At 42.9% G+C, this 17,074-nt stretch overlaps 2 protein-coding genes and 1 long non-coding RNA gene across 3 annotated transcripts in view; 1 reads left to right on the plus strand and 2 right to left on the minus strand.

Annotated features, from left to right (window-relative positions):
- Positions 1-282: 282 nt before the first annotated feature.
- On the minus strand, positions 283-1,584 carry CCER1 (coiled-coil glutamate rich protein 1). Its single transcript, XM_055118365.1, has 2 exons — positions 817-1,584; positions 283-756 (listed from the first exon to the last, which is right to left on the minus strand). Exons 1-2 carry the CDS (start codon positions 1,582-1,584, stop codon positions 283-285), a joined length of 1,242 nt encoding a protein of 413 aa, XP_054974340.1.
- LOC129399136 (uncharacterized) lies at positions 1,183-6,041 on the plus strand. The gene is made up of 3 exons (XR_008626958.1): positions 1,183-1,304; positions 3,481-3,560; positions 5,921-6,041. It is a non-coding gene; the product is annotated as an uncharacterized LOC129399136 (long non-coding RNA).
- A 10,138-nt stretch (positions 6,042-16,179) lies between these two features.
- Positions 16,180-17,074, minus strand: part of EPYC (epiphycan) — a 43,274-nt gene continuing 42,379 nt past the window's right edge. The window contains exon 7 of the mRNA XM_012936148.2: positions 16,180-16,736. Coding sequence (XP_012791602.2) covers positions 16,566-16,736 — 171 coding nt within the window. The 3' untranslated portion in view covers positions 16,180-16,565. The remainder of the gene's footprint in view (positions 16,737-17,074) is intronic.

Below are 17,074 nucleotides of genomic sequence, written 5' to 3' on the forward strand. Positions count from 1 at the left end.
ATCTCTAAATTGTTTAGAGAAAAACTCCAAATAAAAATATTTAAACTGTAGTGATAACTATCGTAATCGTTTCCAATTAAATTTTATTTGTAATGGAAATCTTCCATCCCCCACCTATAGTCATACACAAACACACCGATGTTTAAGCATTTTATAATGGCCAAAGAAAGGGTTTACAGATGTTTATTAATGGAACTCACTGTTTAGCTCGGTTTACTAAATTGCTAATTTGTTTTAGCTTCAAATCAGTCCCAACCCTTTCCCCAATCCCTTTCCTGGTATCTAACAGTTAATGTCCTGTACCCTGAAAAGGTCCTGAGATACTTGGTGCATGTTTTCTGGGCTAAAATAAGTACAGTTTATAAAGTTCTCTCTCTCTTCTTCAGCCCCAACTAGGATTGATAAAGGCATTTCCAGAGGTAAATGATTCTCTTCCCCCCTCTGCTCCTGCTCTTCTTCCTCTTCCTCCCCCATCTCCTCCTCTTCCCCCTCAACCTCCACCTCTTCCTCTTCAAACTCCTCTTCCTCCCCCTCTTCCATAAAGTCATCATCTCCATAGTCAACCTCCTCTTCTCCACCGGCTTCTGCCTCTTCATCCACCTCCTCTCCCGCTCCATCCTCCTCTTCCTCCTCTTCTTCCTCCTCCTGCTCCTCACTCTCAGAGTCTTTCTCACCGCACTCCTCACAGCACCTCTTATGCTCCTCCTCCTCCTCCCCTTCCTCCTCCTCCTCCTCCTCCTCCTCTTCTTCTTCCTCCTCCTCTACTCCTTTCCCTTCTTCTTCCTCCGCGTGCAGTGCCTCGGGATACGGCTCAACCTGGTGGGGGTCGGGGCTGAAGACCAGCGAGGGCTCCTGCATGAAACTGAACAGAGACGCGGGCAGCTGGTCGTCGTCCTCGCCGCCGCCGGCAGGGGGCGTGCCCCCGGCGCCGCCCCGCAGCGCCCGCTCGGCCTGCCGCTGCCGCTCCAGCTCCTCCTGCTGCCGCATGTCCTCGTAGATCTGGTTCATGATGAACTGGGTGGTGTTGCGCGGCGCCCGCATGCCCGGCGCCCGCCAGCCGTACAGGTTGACGGGCCGCAGCAGCTTGCTCAGGTCCACGGGCGGGTTGGTGGGGCTGGCGCGGCGCGCTGGGCGGCGCAGCCAGCGGCCCCGGCGACCCCAGCGCTTCTTGCGGCCCGGGGCCCGGCGCCAGACCGGGGTGCGCGGGCCGCGCCAGCAGGAGCAGCAGCAGGGGCAGCGCGGGTGCGGGCCGCACAGCCAGAACACGGGCACGCGGGCGGGCGGCTTGCGGAACCCCGCGGGAGGTGGGTGCCAGGGGCCACTCCAGTGCCCCCAGTTGGAGTACAGGGCCCAGTAGGGCCAGCGGGGTGGCGGACACCAGGGGCCCAGGCCGGGCGGTGGCTTCGCCTTTTTTCTCGGGGGCTCGTACTCGGCCTTGGGACGGTAGCTGCAGCGCTGCTTGTACGTCGGGGCGCCCCCGCGCCTCTGCTGGCAGGAAGACCAGGTGGGAAACGGCATCGAGGCTGCCCAGCCGCCGCCGCCCAGGTTGAGAGGGTTCTCCCTCTGGTCCGGGATCTGGGTCATGATGCAGGCAGCTCTGAGAGGTCTAAGCGGCAGCCCACCCCGCCCCGAAGGTGGCAAGTCTGGCCCGGTTCCTACAGTCGTTAGAGCCTCACCCCCCGGAAGGCGGCTGGCAGCGCCACGTGCCCGGCACTGGAATCACAACTTCGGGTTCCGGGGGGCTCTCTCGGTTCTGCTCTCTCGCTCTGCGTCGCAATATCTTCTCGCGGGGTTGTCTCGCCCAGGTGGATTGGGTGGAACTGGGGCTGCCTAAGGATGCAGTGGGGAGGGAGGAAGGTATTGGCGGGCGCAGCTCAGTGACACCCGCTCCCGGGCCCCCCAACACACCCGCCTCTGCCGAGGAGGCGCTGGCCGGGGTTCGGGGAGGCCGGGGGTTGCGCTTTACCTTGCTGCTCCCTCACAACCCAGGGGCTCCACCGGCTCCGTCCAAGCCGGACTGAAGAGACGCGGGCCTCGTCCTGGCCTTTAAATACTGGCCAGTGCGGGCCAACACGTGCCTTGCACATCCTCGGTTGCCTAGCAACAGCCAATCAGCGTCAAGTGGTTCTTCAGCTCCTGGAGGCGGGGTTCTGGCCAGAACCTGCTGCCCCCCGAAGGTTCTTAGGGGGCTTGTGATGCAATGCTGAGGCCCACACTAGGGTTGTGCTGCCCAGATCGGGCAACGATGGAGGCAGTTAGACCCAGCCATGGCACCTTGTGTTACCAAGATCTAAAGAGTCTTCAGCGGAAAGCCTGGAGGGCTGGAGGGTGGAGTCAACTGTCCAAGTGGGGCAAAACAGTGCCTCCTACCCCTTTGAGGGGTCAGGGGACTCAACACAAAATGCTCCTCGAATCAGACAACTGAGCTCACTCCTTACGTTATGACCCGAGCCCGTTTCCAAACTCTCACGGTGTCTCCCTGTTTGCGAAACACAACTTTTAGCACCCTGGATTGCCGGGCCCACAATCCTTACCCCAGCCCCGGGAAGGAGGATTGCTATTTTGTCACACAAATTAGGAGTGGAGAGGTTCCTTATCCAGAGTCTGGGGCTGGTGAACTTTAATACAACTGTTTCAGGCTTAGGCAAATTTGACTACAGCGCACACATTTTTCTTGACTTCATAAAATTGTTTATTCCCCTACCCACCGGCTTGATGGAGACTCTAGAAGAAGGCATCTTGCTCATCGGGAAGTACTGTGCTAGCAAGCAGCGATTGACTACGTGCAGCCCCAGGATGGGACAAGGCCATGGGTTCTTGGGAATACAAACGCGTCCTTCTGTGTCTTTAACTCACCACGTAGTTACATACTCTGGACTCCTTATGTCTTAGGGTTTTGAATGTGTTAAGTAGACTTGAGCTGACTGAATATTTTCTCTTAGATGCATAGCAATGTTTAGATTGGATTTTATCCAAATCCTTCGAATTTACCTCGATTGATCCCAATGGATTCTATGTACTTTGCTGTGATTATAACATGCCAATATGAGATTACTAGCCAATGGAGGAATGTTCATAAGGGGGGGTTATGGGAAATCTTTAGTTTCAAGGTCCCCCCCTCAACATAAGACTGTTTGGAAAAAGAAAAGTTCTTTAAAAATAAATAGGTATAATTCTACTTTGGCTCACCAGTTATTAACCATGTAAATCAGTCTCAGTTTCTGTAGTCAGTTGTGAGTATAGAGATAGAGTAGCATGTTCCTTATTCATTCCATAGTATGAATTAACTAAGGTACTACATTAAAGTACTCAGCTCAGGTAGGTAGCTGGTATATACTCGGAAACTTAAATTTCAACACTGTCAAATTTAAATATGTGTGTCTTTTTTTAAATAAGGTAATGCTGAAATATAATTAACTATATTTTAATGCAAAAATTGGCATTACTGCCCTTGCATCTTTTTATTCTTTGTGTTTTTAGGAACATCACAGATATGCTTGGAAGCATCATCCTAGAGAAAATCACCTGGAGCATGAATCTTTATTATTTTCCTGCAGTAAGTAAGTGCAAAACAGAACACTGCCCACTGGGAACATGCGTCTACACATGTCACTGTGGAGTGACAGAGAACAAAATGTGGAAAAGTTCTGGAGTTGATAAAGGACATTTTATATGTTCCTGATTGAAAATTGAGGATATCACTGGGGTTCTTGGACCAGGACTGCAATTATAGACTAGGGACCTAGACTCCACACACTTAATTCTGCTTCTTTTGCTCTGTGGGTTGTTGAAGACAAGCTGGCTTAGCTCAACAAGGAGTATGCTGAAATATTTTACCTCTGGTGCCCCTTTCTGCTTATAGATTTACACAAGTGGAGGTTACTGCCCTGGATTGTAAGTGCCCAGTGTTTGTTTTTATTTCCTGCTTTGCTTCTTTCCTCTCATCCTCTATCCTTTCCTTCCTTCCTTTTCTTTCCCTATAAGGGTTGGATGTCTCAAAGATAATTATCTCAAAAAGAAAAAGACAAGGGCTATATAAAGACCAAGGCTCCATCCAAACTTAAAGATATCTTTGTTTTATAAATTCTGTAGCATATTGATGTTTACTAAATGGCCAACATTGCTTCCTCGGGAGATTTAGGAATGATTCATGTGGGTCATAGTACTCTTGGTGTTATTAAGGCCCTTTAACATATTAGCTTAAAGGAGCTTTTGGGAGCAAAGTGAGTACTTTTTAAGTATTTTTTAAAGACATAGCCAAATAAGTTCAGAAACTTCTAGAATAGATGTTGACCATCTTGTTACTGTAGTAGAATTTCCAAAGTTTTTCTTTGTTTAAAAAAAATATAGATAAGAATATTATAATTGGGTTGTTGATGTGAACTTTATAAAAATAACAATAGATTCAAACACTTTTTGCTTCATAGTGCATAAAATGTAACATGATACTGTATTGTCCTGCTATTTTTTTAAGTTGCAAATTTTGATACTATGAAATAGGCAGTAATTGCCTAAAATTAATAAATAGTTGGAAATATCAGATATTATCTGAAAAGGGTTGTCCTGAGACTACTCAGAACCAAATAAGGCCCAGAAAAGACCCAAGAAAAGAAGAAAACTTCAATTTCCAAGTCTTTTTTTGACTAACAATGAGTGCCTGATCACTCTCATCTGCTCAGAGTGATCAGAGCCCTAAGCTAAGGCAGCTTGGGAAAAATATGTATCTTCAAGTAACACCAAAAGAATTTGGGAATTTTCTCCTCTCTTTGAGAATCCCATATTCTTTCTTAAACATGTCTCATTTTTCTTTAACAAAGTAATTCTGCTTCGCTATTTTCTTCTGTAATTCTTCCACATGTGAAAGGCAAAGAAGCAGGACCCCAATGGAGTTAGGGTTTAACTCCTTTTCTTTTTTTGAAAAAGTGGGCTTTCATTTTTTTAAAGTTTTGCTCTTTTGGGTCACACCTGGCTCTGCTCAGGGGAGCACGACTGCCAGGGAAAATGGTGTCCATGAATGTTGAGCTGAACCTTCCATCTGCTGGTCCAGAGAGATGGTCCAGAGGTTTGGACACCTGTTCTACACCAGGGTCTCTCTCTAGCACCACGTGACCTGGTCCCCCCGTACTGTCCCTTGTAGCCCCAGAGGCCCCAAAGGACCACCAATTGTGTCCTGGATGATCCCAAGTCTGGTGGGGCCTGAGGTGGACTATGTGCTCGGCCTGGTATTGACCACCAACTGGGCTGGCTGGGAATCACCAGGGGCTCCCCCAGGCCGCCAGAACATCATGTGAAAAACTCCCACCAAATGCAACATCTCCCAGTTGCTACTAAGGGCAGTAAAACAGGAAATTCTGCATGTTCACTCCAGACAGTACTGCATGTTGGTGAGAACTGTCTGAGTTCAAGCTCTCCAGGTGACTTGAAAGTGCTTCGTGAGATACTGAGCAAGAACATTCATATGTAGGAGAATGTTCACTATGGGCTTATGGAATTTTGATCTTTTTAAAGCAATTAATAATCTATTACATTTATCTATTGGTGTGTTCTCTATTTTATCTATTTCAATTCCTTCCTTTTCAGTGATTCTACTTGGTCAGGCTCTGTGTCTCTATCTAGTCTCCTCAGGTAATATCTTGGATCATGGAGGTCTATTGGGTCTTATTAAACTATGACTTTTCCTCTTCTCATGGCTCTAGCTGTATACCTCAAATTTTGGATGCTGTATTCTCATTATCATCCCTCAAAAATTCCTTTCAACTAGTTCTTTTTTTTAAATGACAAATCTAGAATGAAATAGAAAGCAAATAATCCTTCCATTGGGGCACACCTGTGGTCACTATTATGCAAGAAAAATGAAATAGTGACTGAGGTTTGGAGCACCTTTTCAGAGCACTCATTTTAAAGTCCCTTTTTCTTCCAGTTTTGCTAACAGGGTCAAAGACCAAGAAGCCATCATCAACTAGGAGCAAAGTGCAGCCTTTTGGCATTTCAGGGAGATTTCCCAGTTCCCAGTAGCTAGACGGTCACATCCAGGGACTGCCCCCAGTGCTGTGTAATCCCATCCACAGCCAGCATCCAGAGACTTAAAAGCAAACTCCCAGAAGAGAGCGACACAGAGAGTCTCTCGCCTGCACACCTGGCTATCTTGGCTATCTTCCCCGGGACCCCTCGGAGGGGATGGGCCCCAGCTTCCCTCCCCGCCCGGAGCAGAGCTCCCGGCGGCCGAAGATCTTCGCAACCTAGCCACAACTATGCTCAAGGCCCCTCTCCACACGTTCGGATGAGCCTCATGCATGAAGGTACTGGCAGAGGAACCCAGGTGTGTGGGACCCAGGGCTGAGACCTCCAAGCCTGCTCGGATCGGAACTGGGACTCCTCTGCCCAGATTTCCCATTTCCCAGTAGTTAGACGGTCACACCCAGAAACTGCCCCCAGTGCCACGTAATCCCATCCATGGCCAGCATCCGGAGACTTAAAAGCAAGCTCCCGGAAGCTTGTGATATCTTATAACCTACTTCTCCGGGAAAACCTGGCAAAGTACCAGGAGTTTCCTGCCCACGTGGGAGAGCCTCGCAAGGTCCCCATGGTGTATTAATATGCCAAAGCTAGTAACAAGCTGGGTCTTTCTCCTGACCCTGAAAGAGCCTCCAGTGCAGCATCGTTGGGAAGGAGGAGAAAAGAGAGGCTTCTAAAATCTCAGGGCTAGGACGCATGGAGACGTTACTGAGACCGCTCGAGAAATTCGACGATCAATGGGATGATGATGATCACTGAGGTCACCAAGGCATGTGTATTCCATGTTTGATCTGTCCCTCTTTTAGCGACTTCCAGCCCTAGTTCTCCATACCCGCTTCTTCCTTGGTTTACCTGATATCTGTAGTTCAGCTGATACCTGGCAGCCCCAAGTGAGGGCTCTCATTCTTGTACCTGCCAGGATGCACTTCCCGGTGGAGGCGAGGCAGGAGAAGGGCCCTGCCAGGATGGGCCCCTGAAAGGAAAGGGGAACCTCACTCACTCATTGGTTCTCATTTGCTCTCAGAAACTTGGTCATGCGGGAAGGGGCAGGGCATCTGAGCCCCGTGGATGACTACATCGGGACAGTGAGACCAAAGGAAGAAGCAGGCTGCCCCCCCCTCCCCCCCCCCCCACACACACAGAGTCCCCAGGCCTTGCCCCCACCACACACACAGTCCCCAGGCCTGTCGCCGCTACTGGCCTAGGAGAGGAGTGAACTCCTGGGAGGGAAAGGCGCCCCCACTAACCCAGAGCCCTCACAAAGACCCTCCTCAACCATGTCCACACACAACAAACACGAACAGCAATGAATCCGTCAGGCTTAGACGCTGCAAATATAAACTGTGGCAGAAATACAAGGAGCTGATTTTGTGGGTGGAAAACTGGAGGGCTTGACAGATGAACAGAACCATTCACCAAAGTTAGAGGAAACGATGCTTCTAAAATGTTGTGCAGGTCCATGCAGACGACCAGTGGCAGACCCGCTGGCCACACCGAGGAAGAAGAGGTGTCCGGAGCCACCACAAGTCACTGTTCATCTTCAGCTTTAAAATTTGCATTTATGGGACTGGAACGATAGCACAGCAGGTAGGGCATTTGCCTTGCACGTGGCTGACCCGGGTTCGATTCCCAGCATCCCATATGGTCCCCCGAGTGCCGCTAGGAGTAATTCCTGAGCACAGAGCCAGGAGTAATGCCTGAGCATCGCCGAGTGTGACCCCAAAAGCAAAAGAACAAAATTTACATTTATGGGGCTGGAGCTATAGGACAGTGGGTAGGGTTTTTGCTTTGAACGTTGGCAGACCTGGGTTCAATTCCTTCGCCCCTCTCAGAGAGCCCGGCAAGCTACCGAGAGTAGCTTGCCATCATGGCAGAGCCTGGCAAGCTACCCGTGGCATATTCAATATGCCAAAAACAGTAACAGCAAGTCTCACAATGGAGATGTTACTGGTGCCTGCTCAAGCAAATTGATAAGCAACACGATAACAGTGACAGTGACTGGTCTTTTTGGGTCACACCCAGCTGTGCTCAGGGGTTATTCGTGGATCTACACTCAGGAATTACTCCTGGCAGTGCTCAGGGAATCAAACAGGATGTTGGGAATCAAACTCAGGTCGGACACTTGCTTGGCAAATGTATTTCACTCTGTATTATTTCACGCTGTATTATCACTCCAGCCCTTATTCCTTTTCTTGTGAAAAGCACACCTTACCTTGGTCTGAGTTCCATAGCCCCCTAAAATGCTGGTAGCAAGATGAGCTCATGTGCTGTGCAGATCAAGTCTGTGTGAATGTAGCTTGACAGCAACCTTAGTGCGGTTGGTAGCACCTTCACAGGCCTTGCCATGCAGGACTTCCTATAGACTTTGCCTGTCCTCACCATTGTGATCACTCACTCCACTGACCTTGTGCCCGGCTGCCAGCAGTGAGCAAACTCCCTATTATGACTTCTTCCTCCACTTTTATGGCTCTTCTCTTCATCTTCTCAGTGCATTCTACAGACAACTTGATCTTCAGTGTTTTTTTAATAGTCCACTGGCATAATTCAAATTGCATAGATTCAGGCAAATCATCACCCATTACCAAGCAGAGGATGTTGAACATAACCATTAGATGTTTAATTAATGACTTTATGTCCTCTTTCATCAGAATCTTTAAAAGCTACAAAACAAAATGTCCCAATTCAATAAAAAATAAGACACAGTTAACATGTTTTTCTATTTTATTTTTCTATTGCCACGTAACAAATTCCCATAAAGGTAGTTAAAGGCATTCAAAGCAGTATACAGCTGTTTTCTCAGATGTCAGTGGTTCAAGTTTCTTTGGATCTCTGCACAGCATTTCACTGGGATGTTTTCAAAGTATCTGGCTCATTTTGTTTCTGATTGGTATCAATTCAGAAAAATCTTTTCCCATGAAATTTTATTTATTATTGCAGATTTCATTCCCCTTTCTAACTAAGGGCCCTGGCATTAGCTGTTAACTAAAGGAATTTCAGTTTATAGGTCACAGACAGGCTCTGGATGCCAATAGTAGTTTCTAGAGACTGTCTTCTGTGTGTGTGTGTGTGTGCGTGCATGCGTGTGTGCATGTGTGTGTGTGTGTCTGTGTGTGTGGTCATTAGCTTGCCATTTGCCATTTGCTTTACTCAACAGTTTCATCATGTTCTATTTTCTGAAAATAAGAATGAGGTCCTACTGTACTCCAGTTCACTCAGACATGAGATCCAATAGGTGAGAAATTGTTGGGTCTTCAGCTTACAGTCTGTTAATCACATATATAGTGTAAATAAATACTTCATACTAACTAGTTATGACAATTTGGGAGTTTTAATTGCAAGATTGTGAAATTCTCAGTAGTATCATAAGACAACAGGTGTTACCTCATATATTATGTTAGGCAGAGCATTGTATTACATTTTATTTTATTTTATTTTATATTTATTTATTTATTTATTTTTTGCTTTTCGGGTCACACCCAGCGATGCACAGGGCTTACTCCTGGCTCTACACTCAGGAATTACTCCTAGCGGTGCTGGGGGACCATATGGGATGCTGGGAATCGCACCCGGGTCGGCCGAGTGCAAGGCAAACGCCCTACCCGCTGTGCTATCGCTCCAGCCCCGAGCATTGTATTACATTTTAAATTGTACAATGCAGTCTTCATCGGATTTTCTCTGTGTACACTCATATGACTTGAAAAGAATGAATTCTAACACTTGATGGCAGTAGTAACTCATTCAAGTTTCATTCTTCAAGATTTCCTATGCAAAACAAATTTTGAAAGTAAAGTACTATGTAAACTAAGGTACAAAAATTGTAGTATTTTATCATTAAATTATATCTCATTTCTAATACTAATTTCTGTTTGGTTTGGTGCAATGGATCTGATATATATTAATTTTAGCAATTTTTCCATTGGTTTTTAGAAAGACAACATGGGTTAATTAAATTTGTAAATGAGACACTTTGCAAGGGAAGTTGTATATACTTAAATATATTCAATCTGAGAAAGAAATTCAACAAATATTTTATATCTGTCTTTGTTAAAAAAACATTGCGACATTGGATGCATTTTACACAATTTCAAATATTTGTCTTTTTCAATCTTGAATATATACATGTAATATGAATTTAAGCTAAAGATGTTGTAACCAACTAAGAGTCACCAAAAGTGAGAGTCCCCTGGGTCCCCTGGGGTGGGGAGGGTTCTCACCCCTGCCCGGGCACCCCGAATGAAAATAGCCTGGTGTGGTGTCCCAACATCCAAATAAAAAGAGTATATATAAATATATTAAGTACATACAAATTACCAAAATCCAAGGGAAAGTCTGAAAACAGCCTTTAAAATGAATTACAATATCCCAGAAAATTATTGACAAAAACAGTACTTCATAATACTTCATACTAACTAGTTTTGTTAGTTTGAACGCTGACAGACCTGGGTTCAATTCCTCTGCCCCCTCTCGGAGAGCCCGGCAAGCTACCGAGAGTAGTAAAGTAAAAATGAAAGTAAAAATGAAAGAATTATAAAGGAATGAAAGATAAACAACAAATAACTAAATGTGAGCAAAGATTCCCACCTATTTTTCATTAAGTCTATCAGTCCTCACCCTTGTGTTAATCCATCATTCATTTCCTATAAATCATACACCAAAACTGTTTTTTCAAGGAACACTCTCTATACGATCCAGTCTAATAACTTCCTTACTTCAAATTAACCTCTTGAGGTTTATAAAAGCAAATAAAATAAATAAATAAACAGATAAATAAATAAATAAATAAATAAATAAATAAATAATGGGCTGGAGCCATAGCACAGCGGCCTTGAACACAGCCGACACGGGTTTGGTTCCTCCGCCCCTCTTGGAAAGCTACTGAGAGTATCTTGCCCACATTGCAGAGCCTGGCAAGCTACCCGTGGCATATTGGATATGTCAAAAACAGTAACAAGTTTCATAATGGAGACATTACTGGTGCCTGCTCGAGCAAATCAATGAGCAATGGGATGATAGTGACAGTGACAGTGAAATAAATAATAAATAAATAAATAAATAAATATAGTAATAAATAAATAACATTCAGTATATCTGTAGCACTATCTTCCCTTTGTTCATCGATTTGCTCGAGCGGGCACCAGTAATGTCTCTATTGTGAGACTTTTTACTGTTTTTGGCATATCAAATAAACCACGGGTAGCTTGCCAGGCTCTGCCATGCGGGTGAGATACTCTCAGTAGCTTGCTGGGTTCTCCGAGAGGGACGGAGGAATTGAACCCGGGTCAGCCACGTGCACGGCAAAAGCTCTACCCGCTGTGCTATTGCTCTAGTCCATTCAGTATTTATTAAATATAATAAGATAGGCAAATAGATAGATAATAAGTAAATAAATAAAATAACTACAAAGTCATTTTTATATAAATTTAAAAGTAAGAGAATAGATTCCACATACATAAGGGTATTGTGTTTATGTACATCAGTTCTCAGCTTGTGAAATATTTATTAATCTCACAGCACATCAGGATTTTCAGTGAATTAACAGAAAGTATTTGGGAAAAAAAGTGTGTTTAGCAGTGATTAGTTAGAAATTGTTAGCAGGGAAGTACTTATTTTTTTTTTAATTAAGGAAATCAGGAAAGCAATATCCCTCTTCCCAAATTTCTCTTTGATATAAGCTATTACCTTGAAATATTTAGATAAAAAATAAATGTGCTTAATAAATGAAGAATAAGAGTTAATAAAATTAATTTATTATGAAAAAATTCTGTGTTTCATCAAAGTTCAGTGTTAGAGTATTCAATTAAGTATGTAAAACATTTGAAAAGACCATTTAAATAGCACACTTGTAGCAATATTAAAACATTATTATATTCTCAGGCTTTGGTAAAGCATTTTTTCTTCCTGAAATTCATGGCAAATTTAACCTGCAGTGTTGCCTTCTGTGTAATAATATCATAATGCCTGTGCAAATGTCAATTGGACTCTTGCATAATAATGCCTTTTTCATGCAAGCACCTTATTTCACTTTTTTGCTATAGCTTCCCAGACTCTTTTTTTTTTTTAAATAATTATACTGAAGATGCTCTGAGGACAAAAATGTGTTTTATGACATTTGTGAGGTAATCTGAGATTATCAATGTTGTTTGAGTGGATAGAAACTTATTATCACTTTCTTGGTCCATCTTAAAAATATTAAAAGTTATATTTTATAATATAACTCTGGGCTCAATGGGACCTGGGAGCGGAGATCCCCTGCCTGCTTCCTCAGTTTCTGGTGACCTAGGGGTCACACCCGTAAACCACCTCCTCCTGACACCTGATAATCTCATTGGCACCCTCCAGAAGTCACGGCTGCTTCTCCTGGAAGGGAGCATAAAATGAGGCCCCCATAACCATGCCACCGTATTCCACTCCAGGCTGTTTCACTCGGGACACCCCAAATCGGGGAGGGTGAGAGCCCTCCCTGCCCTGAGGGACCCAGCCCTAGCAGCCGACCTCCACTATCCAACCACTGCCACGCTCTAGCACGCTCTAGGCTACTTTCCACATGCTCGGGCCAAGCCTCACACATGAGTGAACATATTCCTGGACACAACATTATAGAGGGAAATAAATTTACCTGCCTTTCTGAGAGCCCAGCAAGCTACTGAGAGTATCCCGCCCACACGGCAGAGCCTGACAAGCTCCCTGTGGCATATTCAATTTGCCAAAAACAGTAACAATAACAAGTCTCATTCCCCTGATCCTGCAGGAACCCTCCAATTGTTGGGAAAGACGAGTAAGGAGAGGCTGCTAAAATCTCAGGACTTGGATGAATGGAGAAGTTACTGGCGCCCAATTGAGTAATTGATGAACAACGGGATGACAGTGATACAGTGATATTTTATAAGCAGTCATTATCATAGTGAATGTAACATCCAATATTTATTATTGCATTTATTTAATAAATAATCATCCAGTACGTATTCTATTCTCAGTTTAATCGGCATGGTTCCTTTTTAATTAAATAAAAGTATTTACGTTCACCTTGGTATGTATTTAGCCCTTTGGCACAGCAGTCTGTGTCCAGAGTAATTCCATCAGTCTTGACTGAACGGTCTCCCTTAACTGTAACTGCTTTTTGCATCTAAACACATCTATTTTCACATGATCCAGAGCCTCAGTATCTGTAAGACGATGTTAGACACCCCAAATCTTTCCTATAACATTGTGCAAAGGTCCTTAGTCACTTGGAAGTCTGTGACATGTAAAACTCAGTTGTAAGCTTGACATTTGTAGTAGTCCATTTGACCCCCATAGAAAACTATTTTAAAGAAATAGCTTAAGCAATGTAATTTTATTTCTCACAGGTTTGGGGACAGGACATTCCAAGACTGGTTGAGTGCTGTTTTTCTGACTTGTAGAGAACTTATTTATACTATGTCCTCACATTGTGTACACACAGACACAGATAGATATACACATACACATAATAAGATCTCCTTTTCTTCCTCTTCTTATAAAACAAACACTAAATCTGTGTTGAGAGCCTTTATGACCTCATCTAACTAATTTACACTCAAAAGTGCCATCTCTAATACCATTACTTAGGGATCAAGGCTTAAATATGTGAATTTTTGAGTGGTCACACATGGTCCATAACAGATTATCTGAAATGTCTGCATATGGTTCTCTAGCATTATGCAAGAGGTATTTCTATGATATTTTAAACAGTATTTAAGTCAATAAGGAGTATAGTGAACTGGAATAGAAATGCGTTTTGATATTAATTCTTAACCCAGGTAAAGTTATTTAAGCTCATTCTCTGCTCTTTGACTTAGAGTAGTCATTACTATCCCCAAATCCTGTTATGTCTTTAATGAACACAGAGTTAGCATATTAGAGTCTTTCATGTCTTTCATGTTGTTTGTATCTAAAAGTTGAATATTGTTATAATGTGTATAAATACAGTAGCACTGTCATCCCATCATTCATCGATTTGCTCCTGGGTCGGCTGCGTGCAAGGCAAATGCCCTATCAGCTGTGCTATAGTTTCAGTCCAATACACTAATTATAAATAATACCCAAGATGCTTCAAAATCAAAGTTCAACTAAAAATGAACTTCTCCTTTGTGCCTTTCTTCTCTGATACTAGAGTTAAAGGCCAGGGGGATCTCTCCAGGGCTTGGAAGCTGACCTCATATGCTGGGGTAAAAGGCATCTGGGATAGAAAATGGACCACCAGGTAAATATGCTTGGAGGGCTCGCTCATAATGGGATATGTGTTTTGAAAGTAGAATATAGACCAAACATGATGGCCCATTACCACCTGTATTGCAAACCATCACACCCAAAAGGAGAGAGAGAGTAAAAGGGAACTGCTTGCCACACGAGTTGGGGGGCAGGAGATGGAATAAGGGTGTCAGGAGGTGTACTGGGAACATTGGTGGATTGGTGGTGGAGAATAGACACTAGTGGAGGAATGGGTACTGGATCTTTGTATAACTGAAACCTAATCACCAAAGTTTGTAAGTCTGTAACTGTATCTCTTGGTGAGTCATTAAAAAAAAAAAAGTTTGTTTATTGCATTTTTTTTTTGTTCGCTTTGTTTTTTCTGCTTTTTGGGTTACAACCGGTGATCCTCAGGGGTTACTTCTGGCTTTGCACTCAGGAATTACTCCCTTCATTCAGGAATGACTCCTGGCAGTGTTTGGTGGACCATACGGGATGCTGAAAATTGAACCCTGGTCAGCACTGTGCAAGGCAAACACCCTACCCGCTATACTATCGCTCCAGCCCCCAAAAGATTATTACATTGTTGTTTGCCATTCTATCCCTTACCCCTCACCCTGCACCTACCTAGCACAATTTCTCTTTCCCTATATTAGCACTGTTTGCTCTCAATAAAGTGGTCATTAGCCATTAGCCTGTCAACTCATTCTTCCATCCACCTGCCTGGGGAATGACTTGCAGTCCCAAACTCACCCAGAGAACAGGGCCACTGCAGGTCAGTGACAATACAGAAATACTCCAAGAGCCAGTGAGTCAAACAAAGAATAAATGTGAGTTGTGAGTTTAAGATGATGAAGTATTAATATTTTAAAAAAATGTATTTTAGTATCCGGATCCTTCTGAGAAATCTTCTGAAACTTGTTTAACACAGTATGCATATTTGGTTGAAGAGTCAATTTCATTTTCAGATCTCACTGGGACTTCCAATGGTAAGTCCTTTTTCCCTAGTACATGTACCAATTCACCCACTGAAATATTTGTTCAGTAGACATTTATGTTACTGCATGTTAAAATTTATCACAGTTAAAAGAATCCTTTCTGTTTTAGGAATTCATGTTCCTAGTAGAAATGTTTCAAAATTCTTAAGGTGTGAAAGACAGCAATGTCTGTTCTGAGATGCTACTAGTAAGAGTTAAGGAAATATTTTCAAGCTGATAGAGCCTAATACAAAGTAAAAGATCTCTAAGCATATTAACAATGCATTTTTTAGAGCAAATATACTATTTTTGTTTTGTTTTTTAATTTTTTTCTGGTTTGTTTTTTGTACAATAAAAACCAACATTGAAAAGTTATTTGCCTTTCCCAAAATCATATGTATGTTCAAAAAAATCACCAAGAAGTTATTAAATTTACTTTCAGCTTACCTGTCTTTTTTTGGGGGGGTGCAAACCAGCGGTATTCAGGGCTTACTCCTGGCTCTGCACTCAGACATTACTCCTGGCTAGGTTGGGGTACCATATGGGATGCCAGGGATTGAACCCACAACAGCTATGTGCAAAGCAAGAGCCTCACTCTTCTATTACTCTGGCTCCTTACCTATAAAGACCTATAGTTGTTTTTTTTTTTTTAAACCTATTCATGGGAGAGCTTGGCAAGCTCCCTGTGTTGTATTCATATGCCAAAACCAGTAACAATGATGGTTCTCATTCACCTGAAAGAGCCTCCAATGTGGCACTGTTGGGAAGGATGAGTAAAGAAAGGCTTCTAAAATCTCAGGGCTAGGACAAATGGAGATGTTAATGAGACAGCTCAGGAAAATTGACAATCCACTGGATGATGATGATAATGATAATGTATTTTAGTATGTCATTGTTGAGTATGATTATTTGTATGCTGTAAATGATGAAAATCATTGGTCATTGTAATTTTCAAAGTTTTTAAGTTTTATTAGCACTTTAATAAATTTGGAAACAGACACATGTTTAGTGAAAAAAGATTTAGTTAAAATAGGTAAATATTTTCAAAACTAAAGTATTCATTTGAATTATTCTTTACTTTACATTCAATTTGAAGTTATATGGTCTATGAACCCCTAAACTTCCTAGCTACATACAATACATGGGTTTGAAAATTTTTCTATCACTTCTTTTTTTTCTGTACATATTTTGACTTATTCCTAACTCACTTTATGTTTTATAAATTGCCACTCCCTAAAATTTTTTGTCACATTTTGTATGATTATGTCATTCAGAACACAACTTGACACTATGCTGGGTTTGTTTTTGAAAGCAACAAAATTTATCTGCTGTAATAACCATCATTAGGTTTTGCATTATTGGAAATCATACAAGACTTCCAATAGGCAAACGGGGTAGGCACATGTATGCCTGAGGAGTTTTACTAAGATTAATAGGATTTCCATCCAGTCGAATGTCCTCTAGAGCCTTGCGAATATAGGTCAAATTTTTCACATTGCAGAATGTATCTTCATGCATCTCAAGGATGTTGTTGTTCTAAACAAGGTGGAAACAAAAGGTAATAAAGACATATCTTAGCATGGATTTACATGGTATGTTTTAATTCTCATCCACAATTGCATGTGAAGTGATTATTGAACAAACCTTTTATTATACACCAAACACTTTCTAGTCAATAGGAAAAAAAAATTAACAGAATGGACACGTTCTGACTCTTCCAGAATTTATGTCTCAGCAGTGAAAGTATAAGTAAGACAAGAAGTTCAAAGAAAAAACTTATTTTCAAAATAATTAGTACTATGAAGAAAGGATTGATGACAGAGCATGTTATCTTGACAGGAAAAATTCTCCTTGAAGTAGAAATAGCAACAAAA

This window comes from Sorex araneus, chromosome 10 (genome assembly GCF_027595985.1).
Source record: "Sorex araneus isolate mSorAra2 chromosome 10, mSorAra2.pri, whole genome shotgun sequence".
Lineage (NCBI taxonomy): Eukaryota > Metazoa > Chordata > Mammalia > Eulipotyphla > Soricidae > Sorex > Sorex araneus.